Genomic DNA, 23,402 nt, shown 5'->3' on the forward strand with positions numbered 1-23,402 from the left:
GTACGTGCAGAAGCTGTGTTCCTGCGCTACATATGAATTTTTTGTGGTTTATCTATAGTACATTTAGTGCATAAAGGACAACGATTCATCCTCTGGAGATAGGCAGTTGTAAAGAGAACGCAGAGGGACGATGGTGGTACGGGGGGGCAGAAGTGGTACTGCCTTGAGGTTTATACAATGAGGAACTGCTCTTACCTCTTTCCATTGTCCATTGGGTAACATGCAAACGTCTGCGGATCCACCCCAAAAAAAAAAACAATCACAAGCAGTGAGGGGCAGGGAGAACATGTTTGCTTACATATAGCGCTGTTTAATTGTGTATCTTGTTATATCAATACAATGTTATGCATGCCTAGTGGTAAGCAAATGTTAGCACGGTCATGGTCTTGGTATGAGATGTTGCATAGATTAAGTCGGACGTTTGGGTTGAATGTGCATTATAAACCGACAGTCAGTCAGCTAAGGATATGAAGTTAGGATTCTATCTAGTTTGATTGCCACGACAACTAAAAGTCAGCCCATTGCTTGCTGATGTCTTGTTTAATAAATCCCAATAAGCTGGTTCTGAAAACTCGTTGGTTGGTTGGATTCTCAAGGCATTTCTTGGTGACACTAGCAGGAAATATCCAGAGGAGAGGGATACTCTTAAGTTTGTGGTGTTCATTTGTGGTTGAAAGCGGTGATCTTTCCAGTTTGGCCCATACAGTGTCAATGCATATTTTTTGTTAGTAAAGATGGCCATAAGTAAGTACGCCCCATCGAAATTGGGCAAAAATAACACTCACCGCAGCTCTTCATGCAGATGTTAGACTTGGGGCCCAAAAGTGTTGAGCCAGGAGGGCAATAGCACCCCTCACCAAACATATTTGTCAAGGTGCTGTACACGTTTTTGGATGAATAGAACATCTTGTTGTATCTATGGGATGAGATAAGGGTCAGAAGAGATAGATGCAACAAAGGTCAATTTAGGTAGAAATAAATTCAAACAGCCTTGTGTCCGTAGTCTCCAGAATAAGCTCTAGACCCAGTGAGATCCTGAACAGGACAAGGGGTTACACAAAATGGATGGATGGATGGATGGATGGATAAATACAACAAAGAATAATATAAGCAAAAGTGGGCAATAAATATGTAAAGAAAAACTAAATTATATAAGAAAATAGGATCTTTGCCGCTTTGGTAAGTACATTGGAAAATGCCTGCAAATGGTGCAAATGGCATATTTATATTCAAATGTCCGTTCATTGTACAAGTGACTTTAGAAGAGGCAACATTGTACAGCTGTATGACAGTGGATAAGAAGGACCATCTGAAAATCCTATTTTATAGTACTGTTATATATTGTAATATATATACTTCTTCTCAGAACAGTGTTATCTGTGCAGTCATACCTGAGATTGCAGGTTGGTTCCACCAGGGGGCCACATGGCTCATAGACTTTGGGAGCATGGCATTTGTAGTCTGAGAGAAACAGTTTAAAAATTAGAAGCACGAATAGGCCTTCCAGGGTGCCACCCTTGGTTTAAATTTTTTTTAGCGTATGTTATGCTAAATAAGTAACCCCCTCCCCGGTCGTGGTGAGCTGTGTTCTTACCGCATACTCCATGGGTTTGGCTCCTCCAATCCACGCAGATTCCTGCAGCTGCGCACAGCGATGCATACATCTGCAATGTGCTGCAGCCAATGGGCACCGGCATGTGACACACGTCGAACGAGCAGCCCTCAAAATACGGCTCAAACGGGATGACCTTGTGGCATTTTTCAAAGACTCTGAAACGAACCAAATTCTTTTGTTGGGAAACTTCAGTTTTATGACATTTACCCTCGACGGCCACATTACTGGACGGCGATCGATGTCTTACTTGGATTTCAGCAGTTCGCAGATGGTCAGATTACAGACTGGTGGGTGTGGCGGGGTTGTGGGGGTCACTGGCGGCGGGCACGTCTCGTTATCATGAACCCTCCAGTGGTTTGCCATTTTGGGGCAAGAGGAAATGACAGTGCCATTGGGCAGGAGGCAGTCGTCGGCTCGGTTGTTGTCGCATGTCCCTTAGAAGTAATGAAGCGAAACATATTCCATCATATTGTAATTCCCTTGGCTGCTGTCTTCAAGGCACTTTTTTGAAGACATGGAATGCAGCTCACTGAACATTTTGTGGAAGCCCCTCAGATGGAAATGAATAGAGCACAGTGCCAATGTGCAGATCATATTGAGCAGTGTCTATGTTAAAATAGTTGCTCGACAAGAACTGAGATGTCATTGACGACCTTATACACCATATGTATAGTCGTTTTGTTGTGTTATGTAAGAATGTATGTAACGGTTACTGTACAAATTATATAATGTTACTTACTGAAGCTGCTACTAAATTTTGTTGTACTCCTGTAACCGACTTGCACAAGAACAACCAAAAACTGTTGATTTGAGATGAATAAGAACTCACAAGAAAAAACGCCCCAATTCTAACTGTTCTGGATTGTAATTGCACCATGACGATTTCGGACTTACCACACTGTCCCTCTGTGTTGTTAAAGAATTTGGAGTATGGAAGGTCAATGCTAAACATGAGGCCCCTGAAGGACACCCATGCGCTGATGGCTGGTATGTACAACAAGGTGTCAATTCCATTATCTGTGATGCTGAAATCACTGTTCTTATAAGCTGGGAAGATTTGCTTGTTGTTGATATAGATCTGCAAGATGTAGGAAACATCAGTGGAGAACTTCAGTTTTTAAAAACAGCTTTACTGAAATCAGTATTTAGATTGCTCAAAAATGTACGTAGGATTACATTTTAGTGGGTTATGTAACTTAAAGATGGCAATACGGTTTTCTCATGGCACCTAAAATAAATGACAAGTTACCAGATTTTTGAAAATTCCATTGATGTCCTTTTGTGTCATCATAATCTCGTAAGATTTGTAATACACAGTAAGAGACTGGGGACAGGAGAGATGGTCTGGGGCATCACACATGTAGTTCTGAATGATAACACTGAAGTTGTATTTTGGGTAAATCTCTTTGACTAAGACATATGAACAGTTTCCTTGGAAGGGGTAGTATGTGCCGTCAAAAGTGATGTAATGAGGGTCACCCCACCCAGAGCAGAGACCTAAAAAGCAAGGAAAATGTTTTCAAAAAACACGCAGAAAAAATAATTAAAACATATGTACTTTAAGTATACATTTTAAATCTTAAATCTTAAATTATCAGAATTTAATGTTTCCTTACATGCCTCAAAAAATAACAATAATGTAACTTTTGAGAAGCCTGCAGCTCCGTGCTACGGGTTTAATAAAACATTTTTGCTGATATGCTACATCTTAATACTACATTTTAAAATGTAAACTACTGAATTTCAGTTTCAGCTCTGTGTTTTGAACGTCATTATGTCTTTTAAAAGCCTAAAAGTGAAACTGGAACTTACAAATAAAATATTTGGTAATTAATTAAAAATTCACTATATAATTGAAATCAGTGGTCTATACTGTATATACCGGCATAGATAAACCTGCATTTGGAATTCAGCTAGATACACTGCAAAATTTGTTTGTCTGCATGCAATATACAGAATCCAGCATTAATGTGACTTCTGGGAAGGTATAAAAAAACATTTACTCAGCACTGATGGTAAAAAAATATGGCCGGACTTACATCTGCATTCCTCCTGATAGCAACATCCAGAATCATCGTAGACTTTGACTGGACTATAACCATTGACGCACACAGGTGTCTTTGTAGAATTACATTGTGTTTTGGTCACAGTTATAGAGCCATTGACACAAGTATTGGTGCTGCAGTTGCCAGATCGCCACGATTCACCATTCTGAAGAAAAAGAGAGCCGCTCGTAGCTGAATTGTAACAGGGGGTATGCACACAATTCAACTTAATGGTGCAAATAATTTGATTTATTAGCATTTGCTAACATTCGCATTACCTTTCGGGGTGGGTACGTATGAAGACAGTTAAGCTTAGGGACTGTAGTGGGTGTGGTAGTAGTGCTACAAGGTCCAAAATTCTTTTTAATTCCACATGTTTCAGTACAAAAAGCACTGAAACACCACCCATCGTAATCTGTTACGTTATAGAGTGTCATACCTGGAAAGAAAAGTACAGAAGAAATGAAAATGACAGTGCTACTTGAAGGATGAGTTAACCAAGTACAACAATATAAAATATTTCAGATCTTACCAGGTTTAATTTGTGTCCCATTAAACCAGCACACACAAGGAGTGCTGATTTGTGGAGCAGTATGGGGAGATGTAGTTGGTGGTCCTGTAATGATATGGGGGGAGGTTGTGGTTGACTGAAGAGTAGTTCTTCGTGGTGTAGTTGTTGGGGTTGTTGTTGTAGGGGTTGTAGGGGTTGTTGTTTGAGTGGTGGTAGATGTTGTTGTAGTTGACGTGGTTGTTGTTGTAGGGGTTGTTTGGGTAGTTGTGGAGGTTGTAGTTGTTGGGGTAGTGGTTGTTGTAGGGGTGGTTGTAGTTGGACATGGAGCACAACATTTCACACTAATTTCGTAATCTAAGCATTGTTGCTGAACACCTTGGTTTTTGTTGAGGCAGATCAGTCCGACTTCATTGTTGCAAGTCACATCCTGACCTAACTCTGACAATGGAAGCAATGGATATTCTTTAGCTCTGCATTCAACTTGCACTACAAAATCACAAAGAAATCCTACAGATTCACGGATCTTTTGAATGGATTCACTTTCTCCACCATCGGGGCCAGTTGTGGGCTGACCAGCATTAATCCATCCAGACGACTGACAGATTTCTCCATTGATGCAGTGTGGAGAAGTTAATGGTAAAGTTGTTGTTGTAGGGGTTGTTGTTGTAGGGGTTGTAGGGGTTGTAGGGGTTGTTGTTGTAGGGGTTGTTTGAGTAGTTGTGGAGGTTGTAGTTGTTGGGGTAGTGGTTGTTGTAGAGGTTGTTTGGGTAGTTGTGGAGGTTGTAGTTGTTGGGGTAGTGGTTGTTGTAGGGGTGGTTGTAGTTGGACATGGAGCACAACATTTCACACTAATTTCGTAATCTAAGCATTGTTGCTGAACACCTTGGTTTTTGTTGAGGCAGATCAGTCCGACTTCATTGTTGCAAGTCACATCCTGACCTAACTCTGACAATGGAAGCAATGGATATTCTTTAGCTCTGCATTCAACTTGCACTACAAAATCACAAAGAAATCCTACAGATTCACGGATCTTTTGAATGGATTCACTTTCTCCACCATCGGGGCCAGTTGTGGGCTGACCAGCATTAATCCATCCAGACGACTGACAGATTTCTCCATTGATGCAGTGTGGAGAAGTTAATGGTAAAGTTGTTGTTGTAGGGGTTGTAGGGGTTGTAGGGGTTGTTGTTGTAGGGGTTGTTTGAGTAGTTGTGGAGGTTGTAGTTGTTGGGGTAGTGGTTGTTGTAGAGGTTGTTTGGGTAGTTGTGGAGGTTGTAGTTGTTGGGGTAGTGGTTGTTGTAGGGGTGGTTGTAGTTGGACATGGAGCACAACATTTCACACTAATTTCGTAATCTAAGCATTGTTGCTGAACACCTTGGTTTTTGTTGAGGCAGATCAGTCCGACTTCATTGTTGCAAGTCACATCCTGACCTAACTCTGACAATGGAAGCAATGGATATTCTTTAGCTCTGCATTCAACTTGCACTACAAAATCACAAAGAAATCCTACAGATTCACGGATCTTTTGAATGGATTCACTTTCTCCACCATCGGGGCCAGTTGTGGGCTGACCAGCATTAATCCATCCAGACGACTGACAGATTTCTCCATTGATGCAGTGTGGAGAAGTTAATGGTAAAGTTGTTGTTGTAGGGGTTGTTGTTGTAGGGGTTGTAGGGGTTGTTGTTGTAGGGGTTGTTTGAGTAGTTGTGGAGGTTGTAGTTGTTGGGGTAGTGGTTGTTGTAGAGGTTGTTTGGGTAGTTGTGGAGGTTGTAGTTGTTGGGGTAGTGGTTGTTGTAGGGGTGGTTGTAGTTGGACATGGAGCACAACATTTCACACTAATTTCATAATCTAAGCATTGTTGCTGAACACCTTGGTTTTTGTTGAGGCAGATCAGTCCGACTTCATTGTTGCAAGTCACATCCTGACCTAACTCTGACAATGGAAGCAATGGATATTCTTTAGCTCTGCATTCAACTTGCACTACGAAATCACAAAGAAATCCTACAGATTCACGGATCTTTTGAATGGATTCACTTTCTCCACCATCGGGGCCAGTTGTGGGCTGACCAGCATTAATCCATCCAGACGACTGACAGATTTCTCCATTGATGCAGTGTGGAGAAGTTAATGGTAAAGTTGTTGTTGTAGGGGTTGTTGTTGTAGGGGTTGTTTGAGTAGTTGTGGAGGTTGTAGTTGTTGGGGTAGTGGTTGTTGTAGAGGTTGTTTGGGTAGTTGTGGAGGTTGTAGTTGTTGGGGTAGTGGTTGTTGTAGGGGTGGTTGTAGTTGGACATGGAGCACAACATTTCACACTAATTTCATAATCTAAGCATTGTTGCTGAACACCTTGGTTTTTGTTGAGGCAGATCAGTCCGACTTCATTGTTGCAAGTCACATCCTGACCTAACTCTGACAATGGAAGCAATGGATATTCTTTAGCTCTGCATTCAACTTGCACTACGAAATCACAAACAACGCCTACAGAATCACGGATCTTTTGAATGGATTCACTTTCTCCACCATCAGGGCCAGTTGTGGGCTGACCAGCATTAATCCATCCAGACGACTGACAGATTTCTCCATTGATGCAGTGTGGAGTAGTTAATGGTAAAGTTGTTGGTGTAGGGGTTGTTGTTGTAGGGGTTGTTGTTGTAGGGGTTGTTTGGGTAGTTGTGGAGGTTGTAGTTGTTGGGGTAGTGGTTGTTGTAGGGGTGGTTGTAGTTGGACATGGAGCACAACATTTCACACTAATTTCGTAATCTAAGCATTGTTGCTGAAGACCTTGGTTTTTGTTGAGGCAGATCAGTCCGACTTCATTGTTGCAAGTCACATCCTGACCTAACTCTGACAATGGAAGCAATGGATATTCTTTAGCTCTGCATTCAACTTGCACTACAAAATCACAAACAAATCCTACAGATTCACGGATCTTTTGAATGGATTCACTTTCTCCACCATCGGGGCCAGTTGTGGGCTGACCAGCATTAATCCATCCAGACGACTGACAGATTTCTCCATTGATGCAGTGTGGAGAAGTTAATGGTAAAGTTGTTGTTGTAGGGGTTGTTGTTGTTTGAGTGGTGGTAGATGTTGTTGTAGTTGATGTGGTTGTTGTTGTAGGGGTTGTAGGGGTTGTTGTTGTAGGGGTTGTTTGAGTAGTTGTGGAGGTTGTAGTTGTTGGGGTAGTGGTTGTTGTAGAGGTTGTTTGGGTAGTTGTGGAGGTTGTAGTTGTTGGGGTAGTGGTTGTTGTAGGGGTGGTTGTAGTTGGACATGGAGCACAACATTTCACACTAATTTCATAATCTAAGCATTGTTGCTGAACACCTTGGTTTTTGTTGAGGCAGATCAGTCCGACTTCATTGTTGCAAGTCACATCCTGACCTAACTCTGACAATGGAAGCAATGGATATTCTTTAGCTCTGCATTCAACTTGCACTACGAAATCACAAACAACGCCTACAGAATCACGGATCTTTTGAATGGATTCACTTTCTCCACCATCGGGGCCAGTTGTGGGCTGACCAGCATTAATCCATCCAGACGACTGACAGATTTCTCCATTGATGCAGTGTGGAGTAGTTAATGGTAAAGTTGTTGGTGTAGGGGTTGTTGTTGTAGGGGTTGATGTTGTAGGGGTTGTAGGGGTTGTTATTGTAGTGGTTGTTTGGGTAGTTGTGGAGGTTGTAGTTGTTGGGGTAGTGGTTGTTGTAGGGTTGGTTGTAGTTGTACATGAAGCACAACATTTCACACTAATTTCATAATCTAAGCATTGTTGCTGAACACCTTGGTTTTTGTTGAGGCAGATCAGTCCGACTTCTTTGTTGCAAGTCACATCTTGACCTAACTCTGACAATGGAAGCAATGGATATTCTTTAGCTCTGCATTCAACTTGCACTACAAATTCACAAACAAAGCCTAGAGAATCACGGATCTTTTGAATGGATTCACTTTCTCCGCCATCGGGGCCAGTTGTGGGCTGACCAGCATTAATCCATCCAGACGACTGACAGATTTCTCCAATGATGCAGGGTGGAATAGTTAATGGTGAAGTTGTTGGTGTAGGGGTTGTTGTTGTAGTGGTTGTTGTTGTAGGGGTTGTTGTTGTAGTGGTTGTTGTAGGGGTTGTTCTTGTAGGGGTTGTTGTTGTTTGAGTGGTGGTAGATGTTGTTGTAGTTGATGTGGTTGTTGTAGGGGTTGGTAGGGGAGTTGGGGAGGTTGTAGTTGTTGGGGTAGTGGTTGCTGTAAGGGGGGTTGTAGTTGGACATGGAGCACAACATTTCACACTAATTTCATAATCTAAGCATTGTTGCTGAACACCTTGGTTTTTGTTGAGGCAGATCAGTCCGACTTCATTGTTGCAAGTCACATCCTGACCTAACTCTGACAATGGAAGCAATGGATATTCTTTAGCTCTGCATTCAACTTGCACTACAAAATCACAAACAAATCCTACAGAATCACGGATGTTTTGAATGGATTCACTTTCTCCACCATCGGGGCCAGTTGTGGGCTGACCAGCATTAATCCATCCAGACGACTGACAGATTTCTCCATTGATGCAGTGTGGAGTAGTTAATGGTAAAGTTGTTGTTGTAGGGGTTGTTGTTGTAGGGGTTTTTGTTGTGGGTGTTGTATTACAACTTGTGATTTCACAACACTCGACTTGCACCTCATAATCCATGCATATTGGTGGAACAAATTGATCTTTGTTTTTGCAAATTAATCCCACGTCTTTGTTGCATGTTACCTTTTGCCCTAATTCCCTAAGTGGTACTCCTGGATAATGCACGGCTTGACACTTAATATTTTCTGGTCTTTTGCAAATTTTAATCCCATGACTTAATATATTTGCAATAGTTTCATTGTCACCACCATTTGGACCAATTTGAGGGTAATCAACACTAATCCATGCAGACCATTTACATTTCTGACAAAGTGGTGCTGAAGTCGTTTTTGGGGTTGTTATTGATGTATGGGGTTCTGTTGGCCTTGTTGATGAGAAATTCAAAATGGTTGATGTTGATAAAGTAACTGTTGTAGATGGTGAAGTTGTAGATGGTGAAGTTGTAGATGGTGTTGTTATGCTACAGTTATGGTCAATGATTTTCTGAATTTGCCCATTCGTTTCACACAAGGCTGTGATACAACTTCCAAGGTCATCGTGAGTTTTGTAAATGGTAGATTTGTATGGGTACCTGTTTCCCTCGTAAATGCAGTAACAAGCTGTGGACGTAAGCAACACTTTTAGTAAATGTAAACATATACAGAAACAGACATAGAAAAGGTTCTTACCTACTCATATGTATAAAATGAGGATTCTAACCTTGATCGTCGAAATTGCACTGTATGCTTGATGACTTGCAATCACTAAAAATCAATTAGAAGTATTTTTTTTTAGTTTTCTATATTGTTTTTGGAAAAAAATATTAGAACAATTTGATGATACTTTCAATCAAATTAATAATAGTTACATTTGAAAATACTTACCATGTCTGACAGTTGATTGTGGAATTAACTGTTTCTCCATTGTTGTAGTGTCTTCCATCTTTATCGTAGCAGCCACACTGTTCCTTATCCACACACTTCATTGAATCTTCATCAAAATATGGCTGGGCAGGTGGGCATTTGGGATAGCAACCTTAAATAATGGCATTAATCAGGCTAAATGTCACAGGTAGGATACATTACAAGTTGCATTAATTTAGATGTTTGACATTTTTGATGTTTACTCTTGCTGTGAAGTTTTCTGCCTTTTTTGTAGAAAGCCATTTTCCAAAGACTTATTAGATCACATCATACACTCAAATGTTTTTAAAAGTTAGAGATGATAAAATGTTTTTGAATACAGCATAGCCTGACTAGCTATGTAGTTATATACAGATTTTAGTCAATAACGGTGGCTATAAATCATCACCTTCAAGGGCAGGGATCAGACTGGAGCACGACCCTGAGGGGTTTCTGCATGTCTTCATACAAGGAGCTCCACATGGCTGGTAGTGCCACTCACACTCTCCAGGTGGGTTGTAGAAATCACAAAATAGAGCTGGGAAAGGAAGGACGGCCCAACAATCGTGATTCTTCAGATCCACCTGCTTATGGGCATTCTGTCATGTTAGGATACTGGGGTATCATAAAGACTTTAGATTTCAGTGGTAACTTACGGCAGATTTGTGGACTCCTCCATGCTACGCAGACACCAGCCTCATTGCATGCCTCTGCGTATGCAGCCACAGCAGTGCAGAAACACTCACAATCTCCTCCCGTATCACAAGCACATGAGTCTCTTACACAGGCATCGTAGTATGGAGTAGGATCCACCTTATGAGATAAATGGCTTTACTTTATCATATGCAGGGTATTATTTTCCTAAGATCAACACATTTCCACATTATCAAGAGATGTTCTGAGAACAGGTTTACTTTAGGAAAGTCGGGCTAAATTACATTGAAAATTGAAATTGAAAATGACAACCTGGACGCACAAAATTTGATCGTCTCTTACCTGAGAGTGACAGGCTGTGAATACTGTGCTTTTGACGAGGCTGCACTGTTTCTGAGCCCAAGACTGCCTATATGGTTTGAATAAGCAAGGATCTTTGGTAAAATCTGAATTAGGGCAACTTGGAGAGACTTTCCAGCTGTTTCCAAACTCCAGAGGATCAACAACCACTTCGTTGCTTCTGGTGGTGAAGTCATTGTTTTCGTTACCATCATCGTTGCCACATAAACCACAGACTTTGCCCTGGGAAACAGACATTCACTTACGTAAATTAACTGACCAAACTAGTACTAATAAACTTCTAGCAATCTGGAACATTTCAATTTGAATTAAGTACCGCAATGTTGAGAGGGACATTTTCACATTTTTTCACAAACCTTAAATGTAGGGCTAAGTTTGATGAACATGCTTGTCTTCTTGTCCCACATAAGAATCAGGCCATTATTGGCTTCAATAACCAGATAAATTCCCATCACACTGATCCGATAGGGCACCTCTTCACCTGTATCTCTTTGGATAACTTCATGGTCTCCGTCTGTCAGTATGAGCTCATTGTTCTGTAAAGAATCATATGTTTAGTGATGATAGCAATGCAAAGTCATAAAAAAATTTTTTAACTGACATCCATCATCCTCACCCCAAGGAAGAGCTTGATAGCTTTAGAGCAGGTGGTACCGGTGGTGCCACATGGGATATTCTCAGTGATGACCCGGAAGGTGCCATTTACATTGTTGCTGCAGTAGTCCTGCAAAAGTATATTTCTCTAATTGAAATTCTTGTTTCATATATGTCAATATTTAAAACCAAAATGAGAAAGAACATGTTTACGATACTAGCCACTAAATACGACAAAATAACAGAAATGAAGCAGCCCTCCAAATTCTTTCAATCCTATCCTCTGAGACCTACCTGAGTAAGTGTGTATTCACAGTCTCCATCGAAGGTGAACCTTTTCCCATCAAAAGTCACATAATGGCCGTCCCCGTAGATGGCACAGGTGCCATGGCACGCGTTATCTGTACACTGCCATTTTCTATCCTTACAAGTACTAGAATAAGAAGGAGATGGTCTAAATATCCATGATTATATTAATTTACAGTAAACTCCTTGTGATATTAAGTAATAGACTGCACACTAAAAGCATACCAGGTATTGCAGTCAACGTTGACTGTGTCTCCGGGTTGGTATGATTCTCCATTGTGGACACATGGACAGAGTTCCTGCTTTATACAGCCTCCCTTCCCATCAGACACCAGTCCAGATGGGCACACACACCCAGACACGCACTCCGTGCTTATCTGTGTGGGTCCAGTGTAACGATGGACATGGAGGGATAGAAAATAATAAAAGTACTGTTAATAACACACAGGGTCATGAGATTACATTGTTTATGTGTTATCAGTGTAGTGATGATTATCTAACCAAAAATATGGGGGGGTTTTATATTGTGGTTTTATCATTTGTAACTTACACATTCCATGTCCAGTGTCTGGCAGCTCTGCTGGCACTCAGAGCCCTTGGCTCCAGGTCCAGTTTTAGAGCAATCGTAGAAGACCATTGGTTCAGTGCAAGCTGAACAGATAAATATTCGTTAATTTACTTATCAATCTCTTTAAGGAATGTGAGTTCAGAATATTATTGACATTCATACATAACAATTTTTATCGCCCATAACTCAGGAGGTGCGAATGCAAAATAAAATGAAAGCAGCAGAACTTTCTGAGAGGTGACTCACAGGGAACACTGTCCATTTCTCCTATGCAGCTCAGTTTCCCTTGCTTGCATGTGCTGAAACAAATAATGATTTAAGTCAAAATATAGGATAGAAAATGCCATTTTCCAGTGCTGCCCATGGTCATTCTTTGTTTTAATTATATCCAGCCTTAAAAACTGTTAAATAATATCAATCAATGTATTCTTGAGATCAAAGAGACTTACCACATAATGCCATCCTTACTAACAACCTCCCCAGGAGGTATGACCGTGCCTTGAGTGTAGCAGGGGCAGCTTTCGGGAGGTACACATTTGCCGTCATCATTCATATAGGTTCCGTCAGCACAGGTACAACCATCCACTGCTTCAAAGGTCAGCATGCAGGTGTTATCGGGATTGCTAAAGCAGAGGCAGGTCTGATTGCTGCTCTGTATGTTGTAGGAGTAGACCATGGTGCTGGGGCATTCAGATGAGTATTTTCCTGAGGAGGAGAAAAGTTCTTAGTTTGGCAAGTAAAAAAAATTTGTCACTTGTCAGCTTCCCAGTAAGCTTCCATCCACACCAGTGAAGCACCTACCACACATGGCGTCTCTCCAGCCAGACAGCTGGATGCCCATAGCAGCACAGGCCTGGACATAGGAGGAGGCTGCAGCACACATGCAGTCCTCGCTCTTCTCGCAGTTACAGCTGTCGTACATGCAGTTCTACAGGGAAACAGACACTCTGTATCAGAAATCAAGAGACATCTTCAAGCAGAGTAATATGTTTTGTGACTATGTTTGATATCACACTTTGGATGGTAGAATGGAAAACAACTGGAGCTCAATTAAGCACTACTGGGTGCCCAAAAAAACATCTTTTTGACTGTGGAAACAGCTCTGCATGATTATTCATCCAAGCCGTTCTTGACTGATGTAAGTAATCCATTCCAAGTAAGTCGGATTTACATTCCCAGTTAAGACACCTTCTAACAAAAAACCACATAAGCCAAGAATATATTGCAGTATGTACTAATGAGCACAAATAAAAGAAGTGTGTAAAGTTACTTGAAGGCGTACATGACTTTTTTGTGTTAGCGCTACCGAAAACTTTACGTATCTTAGATGTTCTTCATGTAAGTTTACTTAAGTTAGATTTATGTAAGTCCGGAGCGGTGCATACTGGGAACTGAAACAAGCATCAGGCAGCATCAGCAGCAATAAAACGAATACACAGCAAATCCGTGTTGCTTAATGTTCACACTGTAACGCTAAACCCGTGGAAAAGCTTACAGCTTTGTAGGTGTCATGGTTCACTGAGGCATGGCAGGGGCTGAACACGCCCTTCGGGTCGGAGAGCAGTGAGCACCAGTGCGCCGCGTATTTTTCTTTGGAACAGAAAGAGAGCGAGAGTGAGACTTAAAGGCAGGTCTGTGATACTGGCGTATATTTGCTAGCTGAATGGGGTATGGGACCCTCCTTACCATTCTCCAGGCTAAGGCTGCAGGGGTTTTCATAGCTGCTGCCTACATCTGGGCAGTTGGCTCTCGCTTTCCAGCTGTTGGCGAAAGCCGTCGCTGTTCCCTGTACCATCCCACTCATAGCTTTGAATTCATCGGCCTGGACGTCATTGTAGTTCCCACACAATCCTGAGGTAGAGATGCAATAGCTAATTCAAAGTAGACCAGGTGGATCTCCCCATGCCTTCTGCTGTAGCTGGTGGTCATGGTCACAGATGCTTATATATATATATATATATATATATATATATATATATATATATATATATATATATATATATATATATATATAAAAAGAGATATCAGGACGTACCGCAGGTGGTCCCTTTATGGACAGATTCTGCCGTAATGTAGACCTGCAGGATAGGTGTCAGCTGGATCTTGAGGTGAAGTCCGAACGGTGTCTGAACGATGATGTAAAACGTGGATGGCTTGGTAATGCTTGATCCCGCTAGAAAATACGAAGTGGTCTTGCTTTAGTCATAGAATAACCTGTTCCTTTTCAACCAAGAATTGTCATAGACATCAATGATGTCTGCAGTAGGAATGGTTGTAGATCATATAAATGTAGTTAAAATAACTGCAGCTGAAAAAGGTATTAAGCAGCAGGACAATTGTTAGCAGAGCTCTTCATTATAAGGCAGTATGTGGCTCAGTGGTTTAGGATGTTCAGAGGGTCACTGGATCAAATCCTAGAGTCGACAGAGTGATTTCATTGGGTCCTTGAGCGAGGCCCTTTACCATAATCGCTCCAGGAAGTGACTGATCCTGCTTTATCAGCTGTATGTTATTTTGGGAAAACATCTGTAAGGCAGCTTACCAGCAATAAGCGGAAGTTGGGATAAGATCCCATTGACAAAAACATTCCCATTGGCTAGAATGTTTACCACCTGTAGAGAGACGCGAGACTTTTTTTAAATTAAAACACTTTAAATCTTCAGTATTTTTTAATCAGAATTTGTATATTATGGCACAACACATTTTTTTCATATGGTGAAACGGAAAAAGACACATAAGTGATTAATTTTTTAAATAACACAACACGTAAATGCTTTTCGATTCCTTACGGTGGTCCCTCCGGAGATGGCCAGGGTGACGGCTTTGAGGCAGATCTCAGTGTCGGTCAGCCCGCACTTCACAAGGTCCCCCAGCACTGTGAAATTGCTCCCGTCGCATGGCTACGGGAGAAGAAAACAACCAAGAAGACCTTAAACTGGGTCAGAACATGCAGGTATACATCATGCAGATGGAGTTTGCTTCTTACTTTAAGTTGTCCATGCTTCCACCGGTCCCTGTGAAATGCAATGCAGTTTATATGTTCCTACCCAAGGCAAAGAATACCCATTGAGATTAAGTGCTGAAGAATCGCGAATGGACGGTGCTGAAAAAGTAGGGAAATCTATTCATGTTTTAAGATTATAGACCAAGCAGCATATGTAAGAAGGCCAGTTTTTGAGGAGGAATGCAGTCATAGATCAAGTTAAAAGGAATTATTGTCATTTTCCAGAACTGATGCATGGTTATGATAGGCCCGGAGCCTATCACAAGGGCATAAGAATATTCCATTCCGCCCCAGGACCAGAACACACAAACTCATGGATAGGGAGGCAAATTTCGTGGACTGTTGGGAGTGGATGGAAGAAGACAAGGTAACCAGCACAAGGAACAAAGGCAGGTGTCTGACAGCGAAGGTACCATCACACACCATAACTTATTTTTATTAAGTATAAAACAAGAGTATATATATAGATAGAAATCGTACAGATGTAAGAAGACATGACAAATTGCATGTCTGTGATGCAGGAATTACAGAATTAACTACAGAAAAATGACACAAGGAAATAAGACCGACATAAAGTTATCGACTGTTGAACTGGAAAAAAGGCAAGATAATACTCTTGTATGAAAGAGAAATATGCAAGTGAATGCGCCTATACTGTCAAAAGACGCGGTGCATACGTGTCCATGTCGACCTCCAGTCGGTGTGATGAATCGGCCAGAACAAGATTAGAAATATTTGTAACTATCTACAGTTACAATTGCAGATCTAATTGCAGTAGAAAAAAAGGCAAAGTCATGAAGTGACCTGTGGAGAAAGACGAAGCCCCAATGGAATGAAAATAGGATAAAATAAACACTGAACAAGAGATATACACAGAGAAATTAGCTTTTCTACATCTGGTTGAAAAGAATGGGTTCTGTGTTTTTGTGTCATCCTGTTCTGAAAAGCATCAGGCAATCAAGAGAAGAGTCCCTGAATGATGATGGGAATATGCAAGTCAAATGAATATATGTATGGAATATCCTGAATTAATAAATGAATGCGTTGATAGGGGACGAATAAATATGAAACTATTTGTTTGCAGGAGGAATGCCTGATGGAATTGGGCTTCAAGCTTAAAATAAGTATTTTAAAAAGAAGAGTGAAAGATGTCAATCGGTCAGGAGCTTGAAGGAACCAAGCACATGGGCATACAATGTGACTGGACTGGCTACCAGTTAAATACAACAGAAAAGCCACAACAAAAGATTTTTTTAAAAAGAAAATGTACTAGTACTATTTCACATTAGAAAAATGAAATTTGTGGGCCTGACCTTTGTGAGGACATAGGAACAGTCTCCATGGAAGGTGTAGGCTTTGCCATCGTAGGTGGCGATGTGTGAGCCTCCGTTCACAGAGCAGGTTTTTGGGCAATCAAGGTCCTGACAGCTCCACTGGCCCCCAGAACAGGTGCTGACGGGACAAATCGAATATTACATCCGCTGCCTGCAATCGTAGGTACAAAACAAGAGTTCAGGAGAAGATGAATGTTAAGAGTAGCTCACCATTCTTTGCAGTTGGTTGTGTAAGATTCTCCAGGTATATATTCTTTTCCATTATGGCTGCAGGAACACTGATGAACTGGGATACATCCACCATGACTGATGTCATCGATAACGGTGCCTGGCAGACAGATGTAATGACATTTAATGACATTTAGTAAAGAAATCTGAGCTGAGCATTACACAAGCAACTGATATATCCATTTTGAAGCCCTGTTTGTCAAAGAATGTAAGAATTCATCTAAAAAAATCTAAAACCAAAGGATACCGGTTCATTTCCCTGTTGTCAGTGGCTGTCACAGTGGCAATTAGAAGTAGAAAGAAGAATTTCAATAGTACATTTTAGTCAATACCGAGATAAAAGTATGTACCTGGGGGACAGAAGCAGCCATCGGTGCAGTGGTCTTCACACAGCTGGCCCCTGTCTGGGTTCGAGCAGGTGTCAGCACAGGGGATTCCACACTCCTGGTATTCCATGTTGGAGGGGCATGACTTTGCTGCAGGACAGAGGACCACAGTCAGATGTGTTGGGTGATTTAATTTCTGATGATCTTTTCTGAGATGCTCTTAAACTAGTCTATTTAGTAAGTGATGTCCACAAGTCACTATGACAGTGTGTTTAAGAGTAGATCTATGGAGAGTGTTGATTTGGTGCAGTTGAGAATATAATGCTGGATTCTGGGACACGTACGGCAGAACTGGGCTGTCCTCCATTGCTGGGGCTTCCCCCCTGCATGCACGCACTGGCGCGAGTACTCTGAAAGGGTGTTGCACAGGCAGGAGCTGCTGCTGCTGCCCTTGGGACAGTGGCACATGTCCATCACACAGGCCTTGATGAAGGAGGCAGTGGGAACTAGGTCCTTACAGCTGCTAAAGGCCGGATTGGAGAGGAGCTTCTGACAGACTGATATCTAAAGAGGGACAGGATATTTTATTGTTAATTTAAAATGGGTGACTTAAATACAATAGTAATGTATTATTAATTATTCAAAATGTATCAAAAAACATTACCAGATCAGCACAATTTTTTGAAGACTTTGGATCTTGTTCACTGCAGATTTCATTTGGATCATCCATCTTCCAGAAGCTTCCATAGTCATATGGAGTTAATATTTTACCTTCAACGAAAAGAATAATCATAAACATTTTTTCCCTTCAAATTAACCTGCATGAATATTAGGGATGTAGGTAATTTTTCAAATAAACGTGCTTGGGGTTTTGGTAATTCACCATTCATAATGAACTCGTCGTAGAGCTGAACACCATTGAAGTCTCCACAGAGCCCACAAGTCTGGTTTCTGTATTTGTTGTCTAACTCCAACTGTAGAGAAGTAGGAAGAATTTGATAATGTTAAATAAACTATTGCAATTAAGTTAAACTTCATCAAACAAAGTCTCAAATTGTAATTTGCTATTTGCCTCACTTGTAAATCGCTTTAGACAAAAGCATCTGCTAAATAAAAATACATAAAAATAAATGTTAATTTAATAATTGGGTACCCCTTACCAGGAAGGCATCCTCTTGATTCCACATGGCAACCAGTCCCAGCTTAGCTGTGATCTTGATGTAGGACGGTGTCTTCTCAATGAAAACTCCTGACTTGCTGAATGGCAGAGTGACACTGGAAGGAAAAACCTTAAGGTCACATGAAGGTCAAACCATCTTAAAGCTGCAAAACTCATGTAACATTACAACTATCTGCATGTCTTGCCAGTTTAGTGTTAGGGGGGCCTCATCTCCTAGAGATGAGATACTCTACCTTAAGTAAAACATTTGTTACCAACTCACCTGTCCCCATTGACCTGGACCGAGTCCTTGGTGAGTTCCACCACTGCCCCATCCATCTTCATGGTGACCTTGCTGATGGTGGGCTCTTCACCCTCCATCTCACGCCTCAGCTGGATGTTGAAGTCCTCATAGGAGCTTTTACAGTGTGAAGTCAGGATGTAGTTACAGCTGGACGGGAGCTGGAAGACGTCCCCATCGAAGGTTTTGAAGTGGTAGGTCCCCCATGTGCTGCAGACTTGCCCATTGTGTGCTGGTCTCACTCCTGGAGAAAGGAGAAAAAAGGCACTTTTATCCATCCATCCATCCATCCATCCATCCATCCATCTTCAAATTGCTTATCCTGGTCAGGGTCTTTTTCTAAATGATGATTTAAATCAGCCACAAGTTGGCTGAATAATGGAAAGAATAATGGAATAATGGAATAAACTAATGACTTGCTGAATGGCAGAGTGACACTGGAAGGAAGGTTCATTTTTTAGCAGAAACATATTTCACTTAACATTTAATACTGTTCCGATGTGCTCTTAAAATGTCTTCACAAAGACTTCATGCTGGATTACAGCGATGAGGTTTGATTAAGTTCAATAAGCTATTTTGCAGAAGACAGTAATCTCAGGGGCTCTCCATGAACCAGGTTCCCCATCCCTGAGTCACCTCCGACCGACAAGCTCATCATTGCAGTTCTGCTGCATCTGTGCCATTACTTGACATAAGTCGCAAACTCCTATAATTAAGGACACATTTATTTATCCTCATGAGGAAATTTTCGCCTACCCCATCTTGCTCTTCCAGACACACATACACATATGTAGGTGAGAGCAAGCTTGGCAGAGAAGGGCAGCTACCTGCCATGGTGCCCAAGGAGCTGGGGGTTAAGGGCCTTACTCAAGGGCCCACTGACGTGTGACTGTTTGGCTGAGGCCAGGCTCGAAATGCTGACCTTCCGATCACAGGCACAGAGGCTTAGCTCACTGAGCAACACGCCACCCCCAAGTCATTCAGTGATGTTTGCCAAAGGTTTTTGTGCCATTCAGTATTTTTATAAATGTAATTGTTTATTCTGGGTCTTACTTAAATAATGAGACTGATGGGTTCATTCTTAAAAGTTCAGTGAACACACCTGTATTGTGTCTTACCTGCAATCAGAGATGACTTGGTCATTTTTGGGATGATGTTAACCGTCGGAGCATTCTTCTGGGGACTCCCTAAAGACAGATCATTGCGTTCCCTTTATGAACTAAGTTTCACTGACCTTTCCCAACCCCACCAATATTACAGGAATGCTAAATGTAATGTTTTGTATAGAGTGAAGCCAGCAAGCAAAACTGAAAAAAAGTCACTATTTCTCATTAAAGGGATATTTATGTAAAAGACGTAATTTATTCTGTAAGATGCTTACCTTTGTGTGAAGTCACCAATCCCAAGGACAATGCCAGCCAAATCACTACCCAGGTAGGTATCTCCATTTTAGTCCCCATGGATCCCCTGTCACCTGCACCCAAGGGGGATTATGAACATCTCTCACTCCATGGCAGGGTTTTATACCTCCCATCCCAAGGAACGTCCAAGGTGCTCCAGGATGCCAGAAGGAAGGAAGGTGGGGCTTAGGGGCCGAACTTGGCTCAATGTCAAAGGTTGTGATGTTTCAATATCTGCCACAGCTGAGAACCAGTTGCTCAACATCTGCCCCTTAGTCACGTTTCTGGGGGTCTGATGTGATGAGGAAGTATTCAGGCTTACGACACATCGACACACGAGCTGAGATTCAAAGCACCGTTGATAGCAAGCCCCCTGCTACCAAATGTTTATTTAATTCCCTAATCTATTTTGACTCACGGTTTAGCTCACTCATGACAGGAGAGGTGTGTCCTTACAGAAAGATTAATTGCACTTTTTTTTGTTTCGTGGGTCTCACTTGACATCACTCTTATCGCGGTGGACAGCTAAAAAAAGGCGGTGTAACACATGCAGAACAAAAGACATGAAAGCCCTGTGTACTTTATAATTACACGCACAGCACCTGTGAATAGACCGGCCCCATTGTTCAGTCAGACAAGTGTTTCTGACTGGGCAGCTCCAACACCCACATTCATATGTCATCTTTTGTTGAAGGTGCAGAATGGCAAACATACATACACTTACGAGATACTCTAAGACCTGTACTGTGTATTGTCTCACTTTGCTGTTAAATTAAGTTATTTAAAACTGATCCACTGTTAGTTTTCGAAGACTAAGAAATGCTGACCCCCAAGCCCCCCTCCCGGACACCAGCCGCCTACAGCAGTAAGAGATTCCAGACCTCTACCTCATTGTGACTGATTAGTCTGCCATTCTTCCTTGACAGAGCACAGGTTAAAGTGACATACACCTCATTTTAGCTTGCAGTCAGGGTGTCAGGGTTGGGAGAATACACACTGTAGAGGTTATTAATGTAAAAATGAAGTACTTGCGCTGACATTTAGAAAAAGACAAAGATATATAAACTAGTCAATGTACAAAACCAGAGGGATGAGGTTTGGGTCACTGTACTAAATGTTAAACAAGTTCTTTATTTAGGAAATAGCGAAGCAGCATGTTCTGCTAAGCAGCTAGCTAGCTATGATCTTCTAACTTTATTCACTTGTTGTTTATTCAGTTTTTAAAATGTCTGGCGGGGGGGGGGGGGGAGGGGAGGGGTGTCCCATAAGCGACATTTTCAGCAGTGCCAGAAAAACAACAAACTGCCCCCTGCACTCTATTCCCTAAAACCTACAGACAATAAGCATATAATGGCAATATCTCTGCTCCATATTTGGTCAGAGAAATGGCCAGAAGCGAAAGTCACTATTGTGTGAACAATCAGAATGATTAGACATTGGAAACCCTCTTCTCTCAACCCCACCTGTACATTTGCTCTGCTGATATGAATCATTGTTCCATAGTCATGCAGGTGTTTCTTTATATTTATTTGTGGGGCATCACAGATGAGCAAACAATAAAATAAAAATATACTGTGACATGGGGACGTCGCCCTGTAGTCGAAAGGTGTGACTGTCCAGTTATGTCCACGCACACAGGAATCACAAAATCCAAAACTTGCCTATGACTTTTTCCCCTAATAGGCCACAGAGTGGTATTTTTAACTGCACGAAAAAAATACTGGGGGGCAGGGTGTGGCTGAGCAGGTTGGGGTGCTGTGATGTCACCGCCGGGCCTGGGGGGTGCCATTCTTTCTCTTTTATTGAGCGACTGTCCTAGAAAATTAATATTTCATAGTTTTAAATTAAACCCCACTTGGTTTCCTTCTACTGCTATTCCTTTTCTTCCTGGTTCTGCTTATACATCCAATCCTGTGACCGTAAACAGTTGGATAAAGGTCAGTGATGACTGGCTGTGTCTATACTGTTATTTCATTGGTAGGAAAAATGCGAAAGCTAATCTAATTACCTAGCAACTGCCAGGACTGTCAGCCTTCCACATGCATCTGTATCAATGACCCACCGTGACTTCAGTTGCTAGCTCGAGGTAACATTCGCTTAAAAGCCTTTCGAATTGCTTAGTGTAATGGGGTGGTGAGACGGATCAGGAGGATGACAAAACCAAATCAGGCCAGCTCCCAGCATCAATGACAAAACGATGTGCTATGTACCGCTCAGAGTAGGCAAAAGGAGAAAGCCTTTCTCAATGGGTAAGGCACAACCAAGGAGACCCATTCGCCACCACCTGTGTTCTGTGTCCAGCCAAAATTTCAGTTAAAACAGCCCTGGGAAATCATGCAAAAACAAAATAGCACTAGAGTTTTGTATTAAGCACATGTCAAAATCTACCCATCGCAACTTTTGGTCAAAGCAGAACGTCAAGTTAGTTAGATCGCATGAATTGCTAAATGCAGCATACCTTTGGACATTAAGGATACGTTTTGTAACAGGATAGAATCAGGGTCGGGGAGTTCGACTGTGTCAGGTCAAATATAGGTAAGAGGTAATAGCAGAGTTTCCCAACTTTGGTCAGCTGGCTGGCGTGAGATTTTCCATTCTCTACCTCTTTACCTTGTAAATAGTCTGTAGGGTTTGCAAGCTGCCCCAACGCTTGTGATGCAGCTAATTTTAAGTTTATAATGGAATAATATAGATCTTCTGTAAGATCTTTTGCGTGAGTGTGACAGTCTGAAAGCGTGAGTGTCACACTGCGTGTGTGTGAGTTGCTATCCCTGAGTATTAGAGACTCCTACAACTATCAACACACTGTATTTGCGAATATGGCTTAATCCCCGCCCTAAAAAATGAGGACAAAGTCAGAGTGTCCAGGTAATATACAAATCAAAGGGTAGAGGGTATTATTACTATTATTTGAGAAGGCAGAGTTAGCAGACCCTGGAGTGATTGGCAATTAAGGGCTTTGCTCAGGGGTCCAATGATGAAACTATTCTGCTGACCACAGGAGTTGAACAGGATGACACAGTACCATTTATATCCATGTATCATTTATTGTGTGTTACAACCAATAGTATTGCTTCCTGGTTATACAAAATATGAAAGCGTTCATCGTGATGTCACACAGACTCCCAGAATTCACAGCTCAAATCAAAACATCCAGTAAGTGTCTCACGGGATAGTTGAAGCAGGTGAAGGTTCCTCGTTTTCAGTTTGTTTCAAAACATTGCTGAACGGCTCACGGGTCTAAAATATTGTACTTTGCAAAACTTGTTTTATTTTGTTGAACTGATGGGTTTGCACTCACAATTGTAAAACACTGCATTTTACTTTCCCAAATTGGCCTTCTATTATTTCTAAAAAAAAAATGTGTAAACTAATTCATTTGAATGTCTGATGAAGTTTTCACTTTATCAATAAACTAATGCATAATACATTTACAAAGGCTATTATGAGCTAAGAAGAGCCAAAATAGTTCTGTCTGCTGCTTTCTTAGAT

General features: G+C 41.5%; 1 protein-coding gene across 1 annotated transcript in view; it reads right to left on the bottom strand.

Moving 5' to 3' along the window:
* LOC125706781 (mucin-5B-like) overlaps positions 1-19,982 on the bottom strand; it is a 61,893-nt gene extending 41,911 nt beyond the window's left edge. Inside the window, exons 1-3 of the mRNA XM_048973602.1 lie at positions 19,892-19,982; positions 19,629-19,697; positions 18,561-18,754 (exon numbers count right to left, since the gene is read on the bottom strand). Of these exons, the coding sequence (XP_048829559.1) occupies positions 18,561-18,754; positions 19,629-19,697; positions 19,892-19,970 (342 nt within the window). The 5' untranslated portion in view covers positions 19,971-19,982. The remainder of the gene's footprint in view (positions 1-18,560; positions 18,755-19,628; positions 19,698-19,891) is intronic.
* Between the last annotated feature and the right edge of the window lie 3,420 nt (positions 19,983-23,402).

The sequence above is a fragment of the Brienomyrus brachyistius genome, chromosome 13 (assembly GCF_023856365.1).
Source record: "Brienomyrus brachyistius isolate T26 chromosome 13, BBRACH_0.4, whole genome shotgun sequence".
NCBI lineage: Eukaryota > Metazoa > Chordata > Actinopteri > Osteoglossiformes > Mormyridae > Brienomyrus > Brienomyrus brachyistius.